At 32.4% G+C, this 22,864-nt stretch overlaps 4 protein-coding genes across 4 annotated transcripts; 1 reads left to right on the top strand and 3 right to left on the bottom strand.

Annotated features, from left to right (window-relative positions):
* Positions 1-920: 920 nt before the first annotated feature.
* LOC122599275 (50S ribosomal protein L12, chloroplastic-like) lies at positions 921-1,739 on the bottom strand. Its single transcript, XM_043771759.1, has one exon. The coding sequence runs from the start codon at positions 1,630-1,632 to the stop codon at positions 1,069-1,071; it is 564 nt and encodes a 187-aa protein (XP_043627694.1). The 5' UTR covers positions 1,633-1,739; the 3' UTR covers positions 921-1,068.
* Positions 1,740-6,480: 4,741 nt separating this feature from the next.
* On the bottom strand, positions 6,481-7,053 carry LOC122601633. Its single transcript, XM_043774380.1, has 2 exons — positions 6,919-7,053; positions 6,481-6,831 (listed from the first exon to the last, which is right to left on the bottom strand). The coding sequence occupies exons 1-2, from the start codon at positions 7,051-7,053 to the stop codon at positions 6,481-6,483; spliced, it is 486 nt and encodes a 161-aa protein (XP_043630315.1).
* Positions 7,054-7,086: 33 nt separating this feature from the next.
* LOC122601632 lies at positions 7,087-7,725 on the bottom strand. The gene is made up of 2 exons (XM_043774379.1): positions 7,453-7,725; positions 7,087-7,344 (listed from the first exon to the last, which is right to left on the bottom strand). Exons 1-2 carry the CDS (start codon positions 7,723-7,725, stop codon positions 7,087-7,089), a joined length of 531 nt encoding a protein of 176 aa, XP_043630314.1.
* Positions 7,726-8,956: 1,231 nt separating this feature from the next.
* LOC122600104 (probable protein phosphatase 2C 66) lies at positions 8,957-11,965 on the top strand. The gene is made up of 5 exons (XM_043772764.1): positions 8,957-9,374; positions 10,036-10,398; positions 10,638-10,755; positions 10,841-11,064; positions 11,233-11,965. Exons 1-5 carry the CDS (start codon positions 9,096-9,098, stop codon positions 11,755-11,757), a joined length of 1,509 nt encoding a protein of 502 aa, XP_043628699.1. The 5' UTR covers positions 8,957-9,095; the 3' UTR covers positions 11,758-11,965.
* The last annotated feature ends 10,899 nt before the right edge of the window (positions 11,966-22,864 follow it).

The raw sequence follows: 22,864 nt of genomic DNA, 5'->3' as shown, positions 1-22,864 counted from the left end.
TTATTTTGCTATCTCGCAACCATTAATCGAGTGTGTGTAGTAAAAGTGGATATAATGACTCAATTCTTGCATCATTCCTTATGAGTCGTTCATCTTCAATTAGCTGACCCTTCCAGTTTATATGTTGTCGGGATTGATGGATTCATAAAACAACCAACATACATGTTTGAAAAACTCAAAGTGTGTTCTTTCAACCCAACTGAAGTGAAGTATATCAGTAAAGATATGTAGTTGATACCGCGTTTGGTTCACAAAATGTTTTGGAATGAATGGAATCTTTCGAAAGAATTGGAATTTGAAGGAACGGAATTTGACGGAATGTTTTTGATTTTTTAAGAATTCAAGTGACTGAAGGAATCAAATTCCTTCCTCTATCCCTAAGGAATGGAGATTCCATCAAATGATGGAATGTTTACATTCCTACAAAATGAGATTCCTCCTTCTTTGAAGGACCAAACGCACTAAGGAATGGAATTGGAATCAATTCCATCAGATTCCAGTAAATTCGGTGAAACAAACACGATTAAAGCTTATGATGCTCTACCGCCTACTTGTCCCTCTTTTGGGTTCAGCCAAACCAAAGGGAGTGTTCTGTTTTTTCACTTACCTTATCTTCAAGCTTATCGCAATTTCAAAACGCCAACAAGCTCATTTCTACCGGCTTATGACCCTATTGTTTATCTAATCCTATAAGTTCAAACTCTTATAAGAAAGTGAGTTTATGAAATTTGAATACGCTAAGCAAAATGTATTAACAGCTCAGCTTGTTGTCCAATTGCGTTCTATTAACGGCTCAACAAAGCTAATCCCTAACAAGAGCTATCAAAATGTCATTTAGATATTACGAAACAAACATACTTTAATTAGCACGAATTCGTACAATTCATAAGCTTCAACTACAAAACCGAAAGACAAGATAATAAACTAAATAATAACAACATCACATTGCATTGCATTGCATTAAGGCTTAATCAAAAGTATGAAACAAAGCAAAAGTGATTTAACTCCGAATTCTCGATATTAATCCATCCATATTATAATTAAACAAAAAAGTAAAAGACGGAAATTCTAAACAATGGAGACCTTAGCACCGGCTTCTTCAAGTTGTTTTTTAGCCTCTTCGGCTTCGTCTTTCGACACGCCTTCTTTAAACTTTTTAGGAAGGCCTTCAATCAGCTCTTTAGCTTCTTTCAAAGCCAAACTAGTCAAAGCCCTAACTGCTTTAATAGTGGCAATCCTAGCATTGCTAGGGACGTCATCAATGACGACATCAAATTCAGTTTTCTCTTCAACAACTTCCGCCACGTCAGCGCCCGCACCACCAGGAGCGGCAACAGGAGCGGCGGGAGCGAAGGAAGCGGCGGTGACGCCTAGTTTCTCTTGAAGGTATTCCACTAGCGTTTGGGCTTGAGCTAGGGTTAGGTTGGAGATGTCGTCGCCTAGTTTAGTGACGGTTTCGTCGGTCGCGACGGCGGAGATTGGGCGGAAACGGGTGGAGAGCTTTGTGGTGGTTGTTGGACGGATGAGGGGGAAATCGACGGTGGTTTGTTTTGGGGAAAAGAGTGGGGATTGGTGTGGTGGTGAGGAGGTGAAAGTGCGGAGAGTGATTGTTGAAAGAGTTGAAGACGCCATTGATGAAATGAAATGAAAATTTGAGATTTTGTGTGTGGGTTTTTGGATGAGGGGGTGAAATGGAGAAGATAGGATAAGGGGATGGATTGGGGAAAGGTTTGGTTGATTTTTGTTAAGATATATAGTGAAAAAAGAGTTTAATATACTCCATATTTTTCATTGTTTTTTTTACCAAAGAAAAAAGTGACCTTGATTATGGATGTTTGATCTTCAAAAGTAATGTTTAATTAACAAGATTTCTCGTATATATAAGGAATATATATAACTAAAACATGTTATATTGTGATTTTTCCAAAATCAATTACGAAAATTACCTTATGAACTGATAATATGTTTTCTAACTTACTAGCCTGGTGCCCGCACGTTGTGGCGGCTTTACGGTGATCACATACAAAACATGCAAGAAAAACAAAAAACAAAAACACTGGTGGGAATCTGACTCCGGCGTCGGCGGAATCAGAAGAAAAATAAAGAAAGACACCGGTGGATTTTTTTAGTTTGTGTGGATATGTGTTTCTAGGATGTGTGTGTTTTTTTTGTGTGGAATGGTAAGTTTAGAACAATAGAGATAAAGTGGGGGTATTTTGGGAATAAAATTATACTTAATGTCTTAATCAATCCTCTTTATAAAGGGGTATTAGATAACGTAAAAACCTTATTTTCTTCTCTTTTAGCTTTCTAGTTATTTTTCACTATATTGTTTTACCGAACTCACAACTAACTATTCGTACCTTTTAAAACTTTTTAAAGATTTTGTAAGGATACAAAAAACTTTTTCTATTTTGTTGAAATTTCTATGGTGACTTATAAGTCTTAGGTTCTAATCCCCATTTCAACCGATTTTGAGATATAGGTTTTAATGCTTTTTTATTTTATTAAGTTTTTAGGTTAATAATTTATTATAAGTTATATAAATAATAAGAGTTGAAGAATTGAGAAAGAAAAGACAATTTTATGAATGAGAAAACAATCAATCAAATAAGGTTACAATATGTTTTGTATATATAAGCCAAAAGTTAAAGTTTAATTCTAAATCTAATAAGAAAAATAAATCAGTATACAATTAAAAAGCTAATTTTATATAATACAATTATAAAAACTAATTAATAAAATAAATAAATTAAAAGGACACGTGTCGATCAAATATTACGTCATTGGTTAGTAATTGTAAGGAAACTAGGATTTATATATACAGAGAAGGTGACACGCATGTAAGAACATCCGAATTGAAAAACTCAAACGAATTAACTAATTCTTTTTATTTTTTGAACGGCTTATATATTATAAATAAAAAGACATCTAGCAAAGCACTAAATCCCAAACAGTGTTGCAATTACAATTACAAGGAACGAACACTTACAAGAAAAGAAGAGGGTTTTTAAACCACTCATCCTACGACACATCAAGATAAGTGAGATTGGGTCACGATAAAATCAAACAAAAATTCTGAGCGCTTATGTGTTTGAGAGAAAACTTTCTCATTATGATGCTTCCAAATAGCCCAAGCCAACAAAAAATTATTCCTTCAATGTACATCTTCTTGGTTAGTTTAATATGCATATTATCGACTTGCTGAAGGATGTCACTCAGATTATCCAATGCACCAAAAGATATATCAAGCCGTGACAAGTCTCCACAATTTACTTGCAATATAGCATGTGGAGAAAATATGATGTGTAGTTTCAACTTCATTCAAACACAGTGGGCACATCACCGATAGATGTTATATCAAGGCCTTTAATTTGTTGGAGAGATTAATACGAGAAATATTAATTCCACAAATTACCCATATATATTTCTGTTTTTACTTGATTAATTTTCGTATTCGTGAGGTTTCTTTTTTAATTATAGTTTTTTGTCCGGGTTTTTTAATCTCACTAAATATTATTCCAATATGTTGAATCGTGATACAACAACATCAACACATGATCAAGAAGAAGGTGTTGGAAAAATCATCATGTAGTGTTGGAGATTAATAATGATGAGATCGAGAAGCCCGACGGTTGCAAAAAATCATCATGTGACGCTTTTCCCTTTGTGTTCGTTCCCTTTTATTTTGTTATTTATTGGGTATGTTTATTATCATATTTATCAAGCATATATATAAGGATCCTGATACGTCTCCGTATCATCTTGAAAAACAAGCTAGACAAGTATGTGATAGAGATGAAGACTCGGGCATATGGGATTGAGTTTTATGTTAGACCCGCTGACATATGTTTAATGAATGAATGGTTTCCTCAAGGAACTCCGGAACGAGACAAAATCGAGATTGCTATTGTCAATGACTACATAAAAAAAGCATTAAAAGCTTGCGGCGGCGACGGCAATTCAACTACAAACAACACTACTACTACTACAGACCCTCATCCAACTCCTCCTCCTGAATGTGACAAGCTTCGAAGCATGGGATTATTGCTATTATATGCATGATATATACATATCATATGATGCATATACAGTAGACTTTTCAATTCAAAGCATATTTCATTCTTCTTTTTATTTACAGTAGTCTAAAATTCATACATACATTGAGTGTGTCTTGTGTGTGAGTAAGGACCTGTGAATCCAACAATGAACACGTACCAATTACTAATATATTTATTAAGCGCCTAAAATGGGTGCTTTGTTTTATTAGATAGTACAAATGTACATAGAACCATCGATCTCCTTAATTATTTGTTGTTTTAAGACATATTCGTACGTTATACGTGGCTTTAATTTTAATTTCTTTCTTCAAGCACCATATTTTGTTTTTTTTTTTCCCGCAAATTGTCCAAGAAGGCGTTTATAAACAATGTTACCCAAACAGCAAGACCCACCCACTTTGCCACCCTTATTATTACACATGAAAGCATGGACTTTTGAAACTCCAAGCACATTGGCGTTGGTCACACTAAGATGCTATATATGTATATTGATCAAAACTAACTAATGTTTCCCCGACCAGCTGGAAATCTAGAATCACATAAAGGTCTAACAAAATTTTACCGCGTTTAAATAGTCTTTTACCCACAAAAAAAAAACCCTTCAACATATAAGCAACCCATATATAGAACATGTAATTTTGACACCAATAGAGATTCTTTGTGTATAAATAACAAGTTAGCAGGAAGATATACACAATGATTTGGGCCAACTCAACCCATTCTGACCGGTACAGGATTTTGCCAATCTTAACATTTATGTGACCCGACTAACCCCTTCCCTGTCTGCAATAAGCTTGATGGTCAAAACCAAAACATCTAGAGAACAAGTAGAGTAGGGTTAATGTGAGAACCATTAGTTTTCCTCCTTCTTTTTCCTTTTTGGTGTGGTTTTTTAATTTTTGATTGTTTTTTTAATTTTATAATTTTTTTAATAAAAACCCCTTCAAAAATAAAAAATAAAAAAATCATATGGTATATGTGTTGAAAATGTATGGATACGGTACAGACGTTGCCCTCATCCGTTCTAAAGGGGGTGTCACCGGACGCATATGAGAATGATATGAATTTGATGAGCGACGATCCAAGAGATGGTGGCCCTTAACTTTAAGGGTGCCCTTAGAGATGTTTTTTAGTGGTTTTCACTTGATCCCTTCACAGAAAAAGTATTCATCTTATTCCATCATAGTTGAGATATACATTATAGAGGAAGAGTTATTTAAAAACTCATAAAAAAAAGAACTCAAAAACCATTCTGGACCACATATTCTCTCTCTTCAATTAAATAATAAAATTCATCTAAATCATTCAAAATGTTTTATCTTCCAAATCGTAAATCGTTAGACGAAACAAAAGTATGGGTAGTATTAAAATTTCGTCATCTTTAATTAGAGATCCAGGTCGATATACTTTCGACGACTTTTTAATTTTTGTTTTTTTCCCCTTGTACTTGTGTACCTATACATGTGTAGGATCATTGTTTTCACATGCAAATTAGTAAATGAACATATGTAAACAACAATGAAGGTAAAGGACAACGCCCGTTAATCCATGGCGGAGCCATGGTGGCCAAGGGCGGAGCCCGTCAGTCCATGGTAGAGTCATAGCGTCTAAGGACGGAGCCCGTTAGGTAGATCACCCATCACCGGTCAGCTCCTATGACCTATCACCCTCAATGACCTATCACCCCCACCAGTTTTGGTTTATGAATATCTTTAAGGGTGAAGCCCGCTCCGAATCATAACTTTTGTTCAACCTACACATGTGTAAGTACCAAAAAGAAATCGAAAATTAAAAAGTCGTCAAAAGTATATCGAATTAGATTTCTAATAAAAGATAACGAAATTTTAAGACTACCCATATTTTTTGTTTCGTCTAACGATTTAAGGTTTGTGAGATAAAACATTTTGAATGATTTGGATGAATTTCCATATTTATTTGAAGAGTGAAAGAATGTGTGGTCCAGATTTTTTTTTTTTTTTTTATGAGTTCTCAAAATAACCCACTTATACATTATAACTAAGCTAAAAACATTATAAGGCCTCTCCTTATAAGGAACCACGTCTAACCCATGTTTAACACTATTCATCAGTTTTTCTCTCTCTTCTAGACATACCAAGACACACTCCTACTTATTACCCCTACTTCTAACCCACTTCTAACACTATTAATCCATTATTTTATTATTTCATTTTCATTTTTCACAAAACTAAAACAAACATATTTTATTATAATTAAAACACATTATATTATTAAAAAACACATTACAATAATAAAAAAAAACATAAAACACATTACATTTATTTTAAAACTTAAAAATTAAACTAAAAAACATAAATTGTGCAAAATCACATTATTAGGAAATAAAGAACTACGCATCAACGTTGACGGCCGCGTTCCGGGAGGTTCCAAACATGTTCAATCAGAGCATTGCGGAGTTCATGATGACTCCTTCTATCACGCAACTCCCGTACATACGAAGCTGTGTTGAACACCTTTCATCCCACGTGCGAGTTGGGAGCACAGTATTAGCTATCAACTCTTCTTCAAACGCTGTGATTGCGCGCCCGTTATCTTCAACGATCATGTTGTGCAGAATCACACAATATAACATGATACGTTTTATCTTGTTCACACTATAGGCCCGGGCTTGTTGCTCAACAATCTGCCAACGACCTTGAAGAACCCCGAATGCTTGCTCGACATCCTTCCTTACAGCTTCTTGGTACCTCTTGAACTTGGAGGTTGTCGGGTCCATTGGGCAATTGAAAGACTTCACAAGCGTGACCCATTCAGGATAAATACCATCTGCTAGGTAAAATCCCTTTCCAAACTGGCAGCCATTCACCTAAAACTCTACTTTTGGAGCCCTGTCGTGAAGTAAATCGTCGAACAAATCTGACTCGTTGAGGACGTTGATGTTGTTGTTCGAAGCAGCAGGGCCAAAGTAAGCATGCCAGATCCACAAATCATATGAAGCAACCGCTTCAAGCATGATTGTGGGATTCCCCTTGTCGCCTTGCGTGTACTACCCTTGCCATTCCACCGGACAGCTCCTCCACCCCCAATGCATGCAATCTATGCTACCAAGCATGCCCGGAAAACCATGAACCTGCTCATGTTTAGTAGTTATCCGTTGGATATCTACTTCTGTTGGCCTTCTCAAGTACTCTTCTTGATACATGTGTATCACACACTTGCAGAAAGCGTCTAAACACTGGTACCCAGTATCTTGCGCCATTTGCAAGTACTCGTCCAAAGCATCAGCCTTATAGCTATACGCTAACTAGCGTATTGCAGAAATACATTTCTGAAAAATGTTAAAACCAGGACGACTAGAAGCATCCGTCGGCGCTTTGTGGAAAAACTGAAAGTGTTTGGGTAGCGATTGAACGCTGTTAAAGGAGTGTATATCTCGCGCTATGCGAAGAAACATTTCCTTTCGCATTCTAAACTTTCTACGAAACATGTTGGGTGGGTAGGTGCAGTTAGGCGCAAAGTAATGAGCGTATAAAAGTTTTGCAGCACCAAGGTGATCTCGATTGATCACCCTTCTAGTTAACTTGGGTGCTGAAGAACTTGAAGCTGCTTGGCTCTCGTTTTCTTCTTTGTCAAAGATAACGTTAAAACAAACGCTTATTGCCTCGGGATTGAAAATTGCATTCATCTGTGAAACAGCTCGATTGATTGATTCGTATTCGGTTGCTTCGTAATCAGAGCTAGAAGAGGAGCTAGGATGCTGATAAATTATACATTTTTTGTGTGAATGAAATGCTTTGAAAATGAGTAAAGTATGTATGTTTGATAGTGTGATATAAAATGGTTGTGTAATAGTGGTATGTATAGGAGAAGAGAAAAAAAAACAAAAAAAAACCCATCAAACTAGCTGTTACCTTTTAAAAAATTTTGAAAAAAATGTTTTTCTTTTTTATTTTCATCAAAGGAGCCATTGATCGGATCCCACACACACACCAGACGTGCGATCGATTCTAGACGCCACCAAGGAGACGCCGGCCTAGACGCAGCCGTGCTACCAGCGTCTAGGCCCGGCACGGCGTCGGACGTTCAAGAGACGCACGGAAAATGGGCTATAAGCACAGGCCTAACTAAGCTAAATCGGCTACCATATGTAGCTTACATTAACCACAGATTTCATGAAAATTCAACGTACGGTTTGTTGTTACGCTAATAAACTACATGATATATCAAGTTTACTTTCGTTCTACTTATCAACTAACACAACCAACAAAACATTGCACGAACTATCATCCTCTCAAGAATTAAAATTTTATTTTATTATATGCACATTAATCCATTCAAAAGTAAAATACATGCAACATGACAAGACACGCTAATCTCCATTCATTAACATAAATTCCCGACTCATTATAGAATTCTACACCATGCATGATTGTTTACTGATGATTTGCTACAAATAACAATTTGTTTTTGCGAAATAGTTCCAAGCAGTTTCTAGTAGTTGATCTGCATCCCATGTTAAAAGAACATAGAGTAAGATTTAAATATATGACATATATTTCATACTAACATATGCTATAATAATATGAATTTTTTTTTTCTAATAAGATAAAACCATATTAAATATTTGTTTTGTCATTTACTCAGAAATATAATCTTAATACCCAAGTTGGGTGTCAATTCTTACTTCTTACCAACTACCATAGTTGTTTGTAGACCATGGTTGTTTAATACAATACTATTACTACAAAATGATAGCAAAACAATAATGATCATAACGGTTTAATTTTGCAAAATATATATAATAAAAAATGATAGTATTTTAGTTATTTACATACACATGATACACCTTCTCTTTCTGGTAGTTGATCTGTATTCATTATACATATACAACAAGGTTGGAAAAAGTTGTTTTTTTTTTGGACGTTAGCTGTTCAAAACTTCAATTTGTCCATCACATTCTTCTATCAAACTCTCTTGGTTTTTTATAACCAAAGTTTTCATTTTTCTCATTGTTTTATAATATTCTCTTAAACTTTAATTTTTATATATATACATATGGGTGCTTGTTATTCAACAACTGCTGCTAGAGACAAACAAGATACTGAAAGTAATTTTGATTTTGATGATGAAGATGAAGATGATGGTCATAAATGGTGGAGCAGCTCCAAACGTGGCTCTAAGTTCATATTTTCCGGCGCCGGCAGCGGGACGGAAGAGCGGTTGCTCGTCCATGTTCCTGGTAGACTTTATAGTAATGGTTGTTGTACTACGGCAAGTTTGCATACTCAACAAGGCAAAAAAGGAACTAACCAAGATGCCATGATCGTTTGGGAGGTTAGTTAGTTTTCTTAATTTTGTTCATACTTATATATATACATAGATTATTTCATTTATGTTTAGAATATAAAATTGAGACATGATCAAATAAAAAGACTAAATTAAGATAGTACAAAGAATAGAAAATGAAATTTATTTCTTCTTAAAACCGAACCACACCCGCGTTGACTCTGGTATGCATCAACGCGGGTGTCGGTCACTGTAAGAACAAAAGATAACGTTTTAACTTTTTCTAGGAATTTTAGCCTTTTTGATTGACATTGTGCTAAAAGGATATGGCTAGCTACTAGTATCACTATAGAAAGTTAGAGAGATTGATACTTTGATAGTATATAATTAGTATAGAACATGATTACATGAATATATAATTTGGAATGATGAAAGTTTTGTTACATTTATATATGTGTTGTAATGCAAACTATGACTATGTGTTTAGCAATCTACATGTGATTTGTGGAATATTCTGGTCCAAAATGTTCTTTAAGGTAGCATATTCAAGTTGACCATCAATATGAGTTGTGGTCTAATGATGGACAAATTGCAAATGTGTGTATGTATGAATATTTGTCTTTCTAGCATAAGAAAACTACATGTGTTTTGAGTTAGTTCGTAATTATGAGGATATTGGTATGATTGTTTTTTTTTTTTTTTAAATCAGAAATTCAACTCAAAGGGTGATGCAATGTTTTGTGGAGTATTTGATGGGCATGGTCCTTATGGTCATATGGTTGCTAGGAAAGTTCGCGACTCACTTCCTGTTTTCTTATCAACACAATGGATGAATACCGATAACATTGATCAGAATTGTGAAAACGAAAAGAGTAGCGTTGAAGAAGAATTATTAGAAGAATATTGGTGTGGACAATCAGATGTTGAAGAGACAAATATGATCCCTGACAAGTATTTGCCACTTAAAAAGTCTATATTGAAATCTTTTAAGTTGATTGATAAAGAACTGAAGAACAATCCTTTAATCGATTGTTTCTGCAGTGGAACAACCACGGTCGCTTTGATCAAGCAGGTATCTTTTTCGTTGTTTTAGAACTTAGTTTATGTACATTAGTTGTTGTTAAGGTGAGGTAATGCTACATTGTTAAATGATTATAATATATTAGAATGTGATATTGATGCTTACAGTCGTACCTAATCGTTTAAAAACTATATAAAACCTTGTTAATTTCATTGATTGTTTAATCATTTGCCAACAAGAAGCATCTTTTGTGATTTGAATTTCATGTAGTTTATGGTTTTTCTATTCAGGGTCAAGATCTTGTTATTGGAAATGTGGGTGACTCAAGAGCAGTGCTGGCAACCAGAGACGAAAATAATTCATTGACTGCTTGCCAGTTGACTATTGACTTGAAACCGAATCTCCCAAGTAACTTTGATTTTATGTTTTTGTAAACTAAAGCGTAAATCCAAGAACTTGTAAATACTCACATAGTTATATTGTTTGATTTTAGGAGAAGCGGCCAGGATCCAGGAATACAATGGAAGGGTGTTTGCATTACAAGATGAGCCAGAGGTTTCTCGTGTATGGTTGCCCCACAGTGATACACCTGGTCTAGCCATGGCTAGAGCGTTTGGTGATTTCTGTCTAAAGGATTATGGCTTAATTTCTGTTCCAGATGTCTTTTACCACCGTATAATTGAGAAAGATGAGTTTGTAATTCTTGCGACTGATGGGGTACCTTCTTTTCTCTGCAACTTTTCTGCTACATAGGCTAACTTTAAGGGTCCGAGCGTAACCCTTTGAATATATGGGTGGCATTAGTATAAACTTTTAATAACTTTGTGACATGTACATACATAATTCTGAGTATCATAGGTCCAGATAATGTTAATTTTGTATCAGGTATGGGATGTTCTATCTAACAAGGAAGCAGTGGACATTGTGGCTGCAGCACCTAGCCGATCGACTGCTGCAAGAGCTCTTGTCGACTGTGCTACAAAAGCATGGAAGCTCAAATTTCCAACTTCCAAAACCGATGATTGTGCTGTTGTTTGCCTATTTCTTGATCAAAAGCCAATGCCCGTTGCACCAGAAACTCTCGAGAAGGAAGTGCAAAAACCAAATTATGACCATAATGTAACTAATCAAGAAGATAACATTGATCAACCTACTCTTGAGCATTCGGGTACGGTTAGAGAATGTAGTAGTGAGATTGTGGCTGGTATCGACTCAGTTAAAGAAAAGCTACCCGAAAAGAGCATTGGAGAGTCTAAAAGGAGCCTAGCCGAATGCATATCAACCTCTGAACATGAATGGTCAGCTCTTGAAGGCGTTACTAGGGCCAATAGTTTACTAAGCATTCCAAGGTTTTTTTCAGTTGATAAATTAAGATCAGCAAGTTGGAGAAAACGGGCTCCCAAGACTTAAATTTTTAAACAACTCTAGTTTGTGTTGAACCCCGTCGAATTAGGGTCTTTATTTTGTGTTGAACATACGAAAAAACTCTAAATTTTGTTGTTAATGCTAGTCCTAGAACAAGAATTGGACAAGGGATTAATCACCGGAAGACCAAATGTACTTTTCGTTTTGTACATGGTTGCCCAATAAACTAGAAATCTTGTTTCTATTTTATTTATTATCCCTGATCCGGAAGTCACCTTTTCCTTTCCTTGGGCAGTACCTCCCAATTGGTGTATCACCTACAAACTTGTAAATTTTGTACATGGTTAGCCAAAACTACCTTCCATAGCCGGTTACACTCTATTGAACTGATGTGACAGCTTAGCTGGTCATGACGTGACGTGGGTCATGACCAGCTAAGCTGTCACATCAGTTCAATAGAGTGTAACCGGCTATAGCAGGTCGTTTTGATCAACCATGTACAAAGTTTACAAGTTTGTGGGTGATATATATCAATATTCTAATTTGTTGGGCAACTATATGTATAAAATGAAAAGTACCTGATCTTTTAGTGATTAATCCCATATTCCCATTAGACAAATACAATGTTTTTCTTTGCATTGTTTTTTTTATGGTGTCTATCTTGGGCCTTGTAAAATTGTTATGTTGGGTTTTGTCGCTTGAAGAATTTGGAACCCACTGGACCATCATATGATCTGCAAGTTACAGAAATAACAATATGGAGTTAAAAATCTTATTAGAGAAAATATATATAACTTTAATTTGATGTGATACAAAATTCTCCTCAATCATTTGCACAAAAAAATAAGATCATTTTGATTCATGTATTTAAAATTTAAAATTTCCATCAATTTAAAGGGGTTTCTTTTTGTAGTACTATATTTTGGACTATATAAACAGTGACAAATTTTTTTTTTTTTTCATTTATGTAATGTCACAATCTTATTACCAATTGCCCTTTTCAATTTTACTGACAACTCCAACTTGCACAAGAAAACTACTGCCATAGTGCCATCCTATATACTCATATATTTACTTAACTAAAATTGGTAAAATATATATAATGCAACAAGAAGTGAGAACACAAACATTAAAAAACATAACATATTATGAGAGAACACCAAGTACCAATTAATTTGGACAACAGTAGGCAATATGATACATTTGTAAGATTGTTTTTTAGTCACAAAATATAATGACTAAAATGGTGTATTTGGAAAACTTTTTTACTAAAATGGTGTATTCTCAAAAGTATTTACCAAAGTGGTATTCTTTATAAGAGAATATTTATAAAAATGGTGTCTTTGTCTATTTTTTTTAAACTTCTCTTTCTTTTCATCATTTTCAAAATATATTGCAAATGTGATTAGTACAAGCAAAAAAAATATTACATGAGTAAAACAACAATATATTTGTTATTGTTTATATGTAGTTTTGAATATTTTTAGCATAAACTATATTTTTTCTGTATCTTTATGAAACAAAAATATGGCTAAAAAAACTTTTTTGGTCATTTTTTAATAAAAATATCAATTCTCGTGATTACTTGTAGTTGTATCCTATGTTGTTCAATAATCATCCTTGTAAATTTCCTGGCAAGCCAACCGCCTAGTACTTACGTTGCAATAATCCTCTTTAAAATCTATAATAAGATTGAAAAGATCAAAAGAGAAAGATATGATCATAAATTAGGGTTTGAATTCCTTTTTGTAGTACACATTTATGATTTTATAGTGGCTCATATCATTGCACTCTATAATATACTAACGACTTTCAAGTAATGATCGATGTCAACAAAAGTAATGATGTTTGGGCTGGAACTTTGTTTGGCTAAGGACAAAATATCCGTGAATCATCAATAGTAAATAACGAATTAATTTAAACCAATTAGTACGTTATAACAAAATCAATTTCTTCATAGAAAAACTTATGCCTTCAAAGAAAAAAACACCATTTTTACAGATATATTGTTGTTTTACTAAGATATATTACACAATGAAATGATAGCCATGAAGGTTTGTGGTTTCATTTTGATAAATTCTTAGTTTATGCTAAGAATATTCAAAACTACATATATGTTAACAATAACAAATATATTGTTGTTTTACTCATGTAATATTTTTTTTCGCTTATACTAATCACGTTTGCAATATATTTTGAAATTGATGGAAAGAAAGAAAAGTTTAAAAAAAATAAACAAGACACCATTTTTATAGATATTCTCTTATAGAGAACACCACTTTGATAAATACTTTTAAGAATACACCATTTTGGTAATTAAGTTTTCCAAATACACCCTCTTGGTCATTAACTCTGTAAATATTCGTTATAAAATTGGCGTACACCTTTAGAAAAGTTACAATTAATAAGCTGTCAGAGTTATGCTTTGGATACACTTAGATACTTAAAACATGAAAGTGAATATTCAATTTTGGAATAAATAAAAACAAAAAAATACCGATAACTTTTTTTTGAACAGAAAAAGATACCGATACTTATGATGAGTCGGAGAAAACATTGATTTTATGGTATCTTTATATTTTGATTGGTTTTTGTAGTATATCCCAATAAAGTTAATTTAAAATTGTACAAGGGACTTGAAAATTATAATTGTCATTAATTTGGTAAGCTAAAATATAAAATCAAAGTTTAACACGGATATATGACATATCAAATGTTATGTTAGAGGCTCCCTAGTACACCCGTTCATGGTTTGTTCGAGTGGACGAACGAGTCCACACCATTGGGTGAGACTCATCCCATGTCCGTTCCCATCACTCGTCTCTCCTTTTCGTTCTTCCAGGGACGAAAGTTACTTGCGTTTTTCTTTTTTTTTTTAATTTTGTTTGAATGTAACGGCTAGTAGGCTAAGGAAGGAGACAAAACACAACTTTCAGAAACAGGCCCCTATAACGGCTGTTATGACCAAAATCAGTTCAAAAAAATGACACTTTTAGTCCCTAGCGGCAAGTTTTTGTAAAATCCTATATATACACTTCAATTGAACCACCAAATCACACCACTCTTTCATATATTCAGATATATTCAGATATATTATACCAAAACACACTTTTATATACACAAATTATCATGAACGAACATGTTTCATTCGAGTGTACCAACGTACACGAGACCGGATTTGTTTCCTAATGACTCCGACGATATGAGCTTATGGGCATCATGGTCGAATACGTTGATTTGCTTGAAGAAGGTAAATCATCAAGACCATTCATACCGCATATGCCCGTTCAGAGAGATTGATATGGTGCTGAACGACGCCTAATAGAAGCTTATTTTAGCGAAAACCCAAAGTATTCATTGAAGAGCTTTAGGCGACAATTTTGTATGTCGGGGCCTTTGTTCATGCGCATTGTGAACGATATAATTTCATACCCATCTCGACATCCATGAGACGTCCCCTTTCATTTTCAAAGAATGCAAGACAAGCTCGTCGATTCTCGGGGAAGGATTGGTTTCAGTACAATCCAAAAGTGTGTATGCGTCATACGTCGGTTGGCATGGCTACAATCTCGACTTGCTTGACGAGTATCTACAGATGGGTGAAGAAACAAGCAGATGTTACCTAGACTATTACTGCAAATGTGTGTTTGAACTTTACAGGGATGAGTACTTGCGTAGACTAACACCGGAGGACATACAACGCTTGTATGCTCGACACGAGGAGCTTCATGGTTTCCTGGACATGCTTGGTAGCATGGATTGCATGCACTGGCCTTGGTGAAATTGACCCAAGGCATGGCAAGGTCAATTTACGCGTGGTGATCACGGTCATCCAACCATCATGCTTGAAGCGGTAACTTCATACGATTTATGGATTTGGCATTTTTTTCGGCACCGTTGGTTCGAAAAACGATAAAAATGTGCTCAACCAATCGCCTTTATTTAGGTAAGTTTCAATTTAGTTTATTGCAGATCACGAAAATGTTCATATTTTATTGTCTTAAAATTTAATTTAATTTAGGGAAATCATTGAATATCGTGCCCCTGATAGTTCGTTCACTGTTAACGGCACCCACTACAAAAAGTTTACTATCTCGCCGACGGAATTTATCCAGAATGGTCAACTTTTGTGAAGTCGTATTCATGCTCTCAAGATGACAAGCGGAAGAAATTTAAAAAGTATCAAGAAAGTGCCCGAAAAGATGTCGAGCGTGCCTTTGGAAGGCTTCAAAATTCATGGCACATTCTAACTCAACCAGCAAGATCGAAAAGTGTGAATCAGATTTGTCGAACAATGTACTCGTGTGTATATTGCATAACATGAAGGTTGAAAACGCGAGATACGCCATAGGCTCACTCGAGGAAGGAGACGACAATGATTCAGGTATACCTGAACGTACTTTCGAGGAAAAATGACACTTCAGCAATGAACCGGCAAGGAGCTTCGAGATCGACATGTGCATCATGCTCTTCGTCATAATCTTACGGAGCATATATGGCGCCTCCCGTGAATAGTTTTTAATAACCTTGTTTTTAATGTGTGTTTTTTTTAATCAAGTATTGTAATTTTTTAAAACAAATTGTGTAATGTTTTTTTTTAATGAACTAATGTAATGTTTAGTATTATTAATGAAGTATTTTTAATTTGTGTATGTTATAGTTTTGTTATAAATTTAGAGGGTTCAAAGTGTAAAATTTAGATAAACTAGTAAATTAAATAATTGGTGGGTCCAAGATTAATATTTGAAGGATGAGTGTATTGGGTATGTTTTTGGGGGATTAGTCATTGAAGTGTTTTTACTGATGTGACGTTGACAAAGACTAGTCCTTGAAGGATGAATGGTAATTATTAAGGTTAAGAAGATGAGGGGCTGAGTGTAATATTTCATATATACCATGGGAAAATGTTATATGATGTTAACATCATGATGTTACACTCACAAAAACTCAAATCATTTTTTACACATGTCAAAAAGCCCTTATAAATTTTATGGTTTGTGAGAAGAACATCGTCTAGCTTAATCATCTTAACTTAGATGATGTATATAACATTAGGGAAAAATCGAAAATAACTACACGAAGGACGGAAGATTCTCTTAAAATAGGAAAATGATGGAATTTAAACACAAGCAAGTCACATCAAGAAAGGCAGAAAGTTAGTGAAAATCCAAGAACCAAGGCAGCTTTTTAATGCTTGCACTCCAAATGATAAATATAAATATCGAGAAAAGAAAAGGACATTCCACCATCTAATCCATTCTCCCACTAAAGTTTTTTTTTTTTTGTTTTGATCAAAACATGAGAAGCTATGGAGTAAAAGTTCATCAACAATATGTATCTAAAGACTTAAATTAACCGGCTTGGAGCTTTTAATTAGCAGCTACAGAATAATATTAATGTTAGTGGTGTTTATAACTTAAAATTAGTTATATACATAAGTTAATTAATTATCTCATTTGATGAATCATATGTTAGTGGTGTTTATAACTTAAAATCGGTTATTCAAATAAGTTACATATGAAAGAATACTATGTGGGATTTTTTCATTTGTGTCGTACTTACATTAATTTCCTAATTTATACATTTTTTTAAAAATTATTCTTATAATAAAAAATCTAAAAAGTTTATAAAAAAAAATGATAACAATCGGTTTTCCCATCCTATATTTATGGATAGTTAGTTGTGTTTATTCTTCCTTTTTAATACAAATTTATTCACCAATCTTTTTTATTTTCTTGAACGGTATTTTTTAATTCCTTAATTAGAATTGGAATGGTTTCTTTTTATCTTCTTATTATATATATATATATATATATATATATATATAATATAAGTAAAAGAGGGGTTTGGATACACTTGACACCTCTAATCCTGCTCCTTTAGCCTAATACTAACTCCTTATTAATCTTCTATTTTTATATATTTTTTACACAAATTAATCCCAATAATTAATTTCATACAAAAAAATTACCTGATCACCTATATCGATATTATTTGTTAATTAATCCTAAATTTATTAGGAAAGAGTACTATACTTTTTTTTGAAATATTTAAGTCATGTTTATCGGCGTACCCATGAATTAAATTCCATCACTTTAACTTAGTATCCTACAAACTAATTCTCGGTCAAACTTCATTATAAATTCCTGTGGGTAAGTTTCAGTACAACTCTATGTTTCAAACTTTTATTTAGAATATCAAAATGTTTGATATGGTCTTTGTTGATGTAAGGGTATGTATTTTTTTAAATACACTTTTTGTTTCTCTTTTTGTTGAGATTAACTCTAAATCGTTTAGTATAAAATTGTTGTTTGTGTTTGTAGTAAATTTAGATATAACAAACTGTAAATTTTTTATTTAACTAACGTTGAAAAAAAAAAGGTAAACTGGAATCAATATTTATATGGAGTTAATTTTAATATGTTCATTTTTTTAGTTTTCGTCGCGTATTGATTAATCTGTGATATTGGTCATAGAGATTTAATATACTTGAATTTCAATTTTTTAACTTCGATTAATATATTTTATGCATACCCGTCCAATGAACGTGCCTGAACACTAGTATATATATAACACTTATAAAACAATAGTTAACCCACTTTAAAGCCCTCTTGCAATCTAAAACTAATTTAAAAAATTGCCACATAAGATTTTATCTTATGTGTCAACTCCATATTTTTCTTTAAATAAACTATATATTTAGAAAACAAATAAAGGTATATATGTTAAAATAAATAAATAAATATATTGTAAGAATCTAAGATCTTCTCGTTAGATAAATGATATATTCTCTTTAGTTTAAAAAATCACGTCTATACCTAATGATATTTTATTATCTTTTTTATTCAACATTTATATGAGGTTCCTTTCGTTTTTTTAATGGTGATTATATGAAAGTTTGCTCAGGCCGTTGGTTAGTTGGAATTCTCATTAGTGGCAATATTTAAAGTTTATAAGCTTTTTTATCACCACTAAATTATATTCATCTTATATGAGTTAAGAGCTTTGTATAATATCATAACTTTCTGAAAGAGTTATGTTAATTCTTTCGTTCATATTACTAAAAAAAATGATGTACAATTTTTGGTTTAATTTTTTTTATCTTTTTTTGAATTTTATGATAATGGTTAATATAATATCTTTCTTCTTTTGTTTTGATCCATTCCATTAACTCATTCGTTTACATATTAAGCGTTTCATTAAATGTATACTATCGATTTTCATTGTTTAATGATTCTTTCAATGCTCATCTTAATGCATTTTAATTATAAATTATATATTATTATTATAATATTTACAAAAAAGAAAATATATTTAAACTTTCGATTTTTTTTTCATTTGTTTTAGCTATTCATTTTGTATCTAATATAATATGCTCTTTGTCAATTCATCCAAGCATGTTTTTTTTATGGATCCGACTATCGAAAATGACTTAAGTATTAGATTAAAATTACATACTATTTCAGTATTTTGGTATTTAAATGTAGCTCATTGTAAATTTATTAATGTCAATATTAAAAGTTTTAAAAATTAATATAACTATCGCACATCGTGCGGGTAAAAAACCTAGTATAATATAAATCTTTTCTTTTCTATATATAAAGATGGAGTCCACTTCTAAAATTTTGCTAAAAAATAGCTTAGTTGGCACAACCTAACCCTTTCATTCATTAAATTTAATTAAAAGAAATCATTGATAACGTAAACACTACTGATTACTTATTAATAATATTAACAATTATCAATTAATTAAATTATATAAAAACATGTACGTTCATCTCATTTGGGAAGAGATATTCAATTTAAAAGATTTTTTTATTATATCCACAAAATCATGAATACAACCATTTGATCAAATAACATAAAATTGTATTCTTCTTAAACATAAATTTATTTGGACTAAAAATTCATTTAAGAGGTATTTGAACTATGTTACAACAAGTTAGGTTGTTTTAATGTTTTCTTCCCATTAGTTTATCACATAATCTAATAGTAAATCTGACATGTTATAAATCAATACATCCTAATTTAAATACAAATGTATATTGAGAATTTTACAAAAAAAAAATAATAATAATAAAAAATAGAATTACTCTGTAATGGATATTAGTATTAATAATTTTATTTATAATTTTAATTGGCTATGAACTATACATCACACTTAAAAACGTAATCATAAATGGGAGGAGGGGCTAGAACAATTTTGTTGAACGTATCGATCGTTTATATTATCGAAATTAGTGTAAACTGGTTCTATAAAAATGATTTGGGAAAGGGTGTAATGGACAGAATTAGTCTATTAAATTGATTTAATACAATGGATACATGTGAGTTATTATAACCATTAGGTAATAACTCAATGGCTACCGGTCATCACATTCCAAGAGAGGTCATGGGTTCGAATCTTGCCAAAGCTAAATTTGAGATAAACAGTGGATTATTAAGTGGTCGAGAATCGCCTAAGCACTAGGTGGATTAGTAGGTACCAAATGGTACATGAGATCAGAGGATTTCTATCCAATTACCCTGTTTTTTTTTTTTTTTTACATGTGAGTTATTATCATCTTTAGTTGGGTAAATATGTTTCTAGGATTTAAGGAGCAGATATATGATATTCACTCCAAGATGTTTTAACGAAACTACATACACTCCTTCACGATATGTTATTTTAGAATTTAAGGAAGGGATGTATGATATTCACTCCAAGATGTTATAAACAAACTACATACATCTCGTCAAGATAGCATATATTGTTGCGATAAAAAGGGTTTTTCAAATTAGTCAATATTGGTTTAAAGAAGGTTTGTTAATAAAAGAGTTTGAATCCACGTTAGCTTATTTGTGTTCCTTTTTTTGGAACATAAAAAGTATTAAACAAAACTTAAAATTATTTTAATATATAGAAAAAACTTAAACTAATTCTAATAAATATATTTAGTGTTTTCGGATTCGGGTATGAGGGTCGGGGATTAATAGTTTTTCATCCCCGTCACCATCTCCATTGAGGAATAGAATTACATCCCATACCCGTCCCCATCCCCGGTCAAATTGGGTTCGGATATCGGATTCCCATTGTGTACGGATATTTTTGTCATCCCTAGATGTATATGTACGATATAATCATATGATATTTCTAGACTGTTGATGTATTCGTGTTTTCACGTTTAACATTACATCACAATTGTTTTTATTATAATTAGTTATCATAATACTACCCGGGTAGTTATCTGAGTCCTTAAGCTAATATATATATATATATATATATATGCTTGATAAATTATTATATAATTAAGAACATAGTTTCATAATACGCTTATTTTGTAATTTGAGCTCATATATGTCGTGTGGTCATTATGATAGATAAGAAAATCATATTGTGCATCGAACAGGTATAATTTAGTTATTGAATATAAGAGGTTATTAAAGAGATAACTATAATAAGATTATAAACTTTGTTTTAAAGTTTTCCTTTAACGTTTGATTTGGTTATGGACTAAGAAAGGACCCAACTAAAGAATTCAGACAAAAAATCTCACAAATTTATCACTACAAAAAGTTAAATTCAAAATCTGTGGGTAAAAACCTGAACAACTTTAAGTGTTTGTTTTAAGTGGAAAATGTTAGAATTTTCTAATGTTCAAAAGTTTTAAATATTCTTGAATGCTTTACAATTATAAAACAATATAGATATAGATAATGATAATGTTTGACTAATCAAGGTTATGATGATTGTTGTTTATTTTATTTTTGTTTTTATTTCTATTTTAGGCTAGCATGTCATTCTCAAGATATTCTTTTCTACATTTTTGTAGGTTAATGGGTAATACACAAACCATACTTCTTTTTTCAATGTCAAAGTGCATGAAATAGTACAATTTCGATCACGGATGTATAGGCAATAATATGATTTGGAGATAGTTCGGACTTTATCGAGCAATGTTGAGTTGAAGAAGTAACAATTAATTCACATTACCTTTAATGGTACTACTTTGATTCCTACCCTATTCTTTTTCATAATTTTATGAAACATGTACATGATATTTTATTGATGAACAATTAATGATTACATTATAAAACATTATAAAACAAGTAAGGTTGATCAAAAAGTTTACTGTACAATAAGTTAGGGGATGGAGTCGAATGGCTCATCTCTCTCATCCCTCAAATTTATCCAATCAAAATACTCAAACTCATTTCAATTCTCCAACCTTTTTTTAACCTTTTTAACGGTTTTTTAGTGGCAACCATCCCTTTTAATCTTTTTTTTAAATTTTCATAATTTATCCTTAACATAATAAACTTTACACATCTAACCCCTTTTCACTCTTTGATTTTCAATTTCGTTACACATATTTTGTCGTTTTTTTGAATTTGACCTTTATAATAAAAAATACAAATTATTATTACATTTGAATTTTAATTTTTAAGATCATGTAATGTTGTTTTCTTTTATGAATGAAATACAAATCATAATATACAATATATGTTGTAATGAGTGTTTAATATGTTGATAAACGCCTAATTCGTCTAATCTTAAAGTATGAAAACGAACATGTTTTGTGAATGTTAATAGACGATTAGGGCGTTTTTATGTTTGTTTAAGTGTTTCAGGTCTTTGGTGACAAATTGAAGTTAATTGGATCATTAAGAAGTTAAGCAAAGTCAAGAATCAAGTCAAGAAGTGTCAAGGCAAAAATCTGGAAAACTGCCATTTCTGGAGGGCAGTCTGGGACGCCCTGGTGACCATCTGGGACGGCCATAGCTGCATCAAAATTCCAAATTTAAAGGGTTTTATTAATTTTCAGTTTATATAACCTTCATACACGAATTTGGAAGTAACCACTTCATATTTTCTCATCCCTGGGCAGTTTTCTAACACACACAATACCCCAATTTCATCATCAATTCATATTTTCATAGAGATCAAAGCCTTAATTGAAGAATCAATGATGAAGATTATAGGCTAGGTTTTCTTTGATCATTCTCATGTGAACAATTATGTAAGACTTTTATGTTCAATCTTTCTCATATTCATGTTGGATTAGATGTTTAATTCTTAATTGTGTTTTGCATCTAATGTTGTTTGGATTTGAATGAATGATTACATGTTTATGACTTTGAATGAAATTCATCCATCTTTTGGTTCCAAATT

The sequence above is a fragment of the Erigeron canadensis genome, chromosome 5 (genome assembly GCF_010389155.1).
Source record: "Erigeron canadensis isolate Cc75 chromosome 5, C_canadensis_v1, whole genome shotgun sequence".
Taxonomy (NCBI): domain Eukaryota; kingdom Viridiplantae; phylum Streptophyta; class Magnoliopsida; order Asterales; family Asteraceae; genus Erigeron; species Erigeron canadensis.
This window is presented reverse-complemented; position numbering and strand designations above follow the sequence as displayed.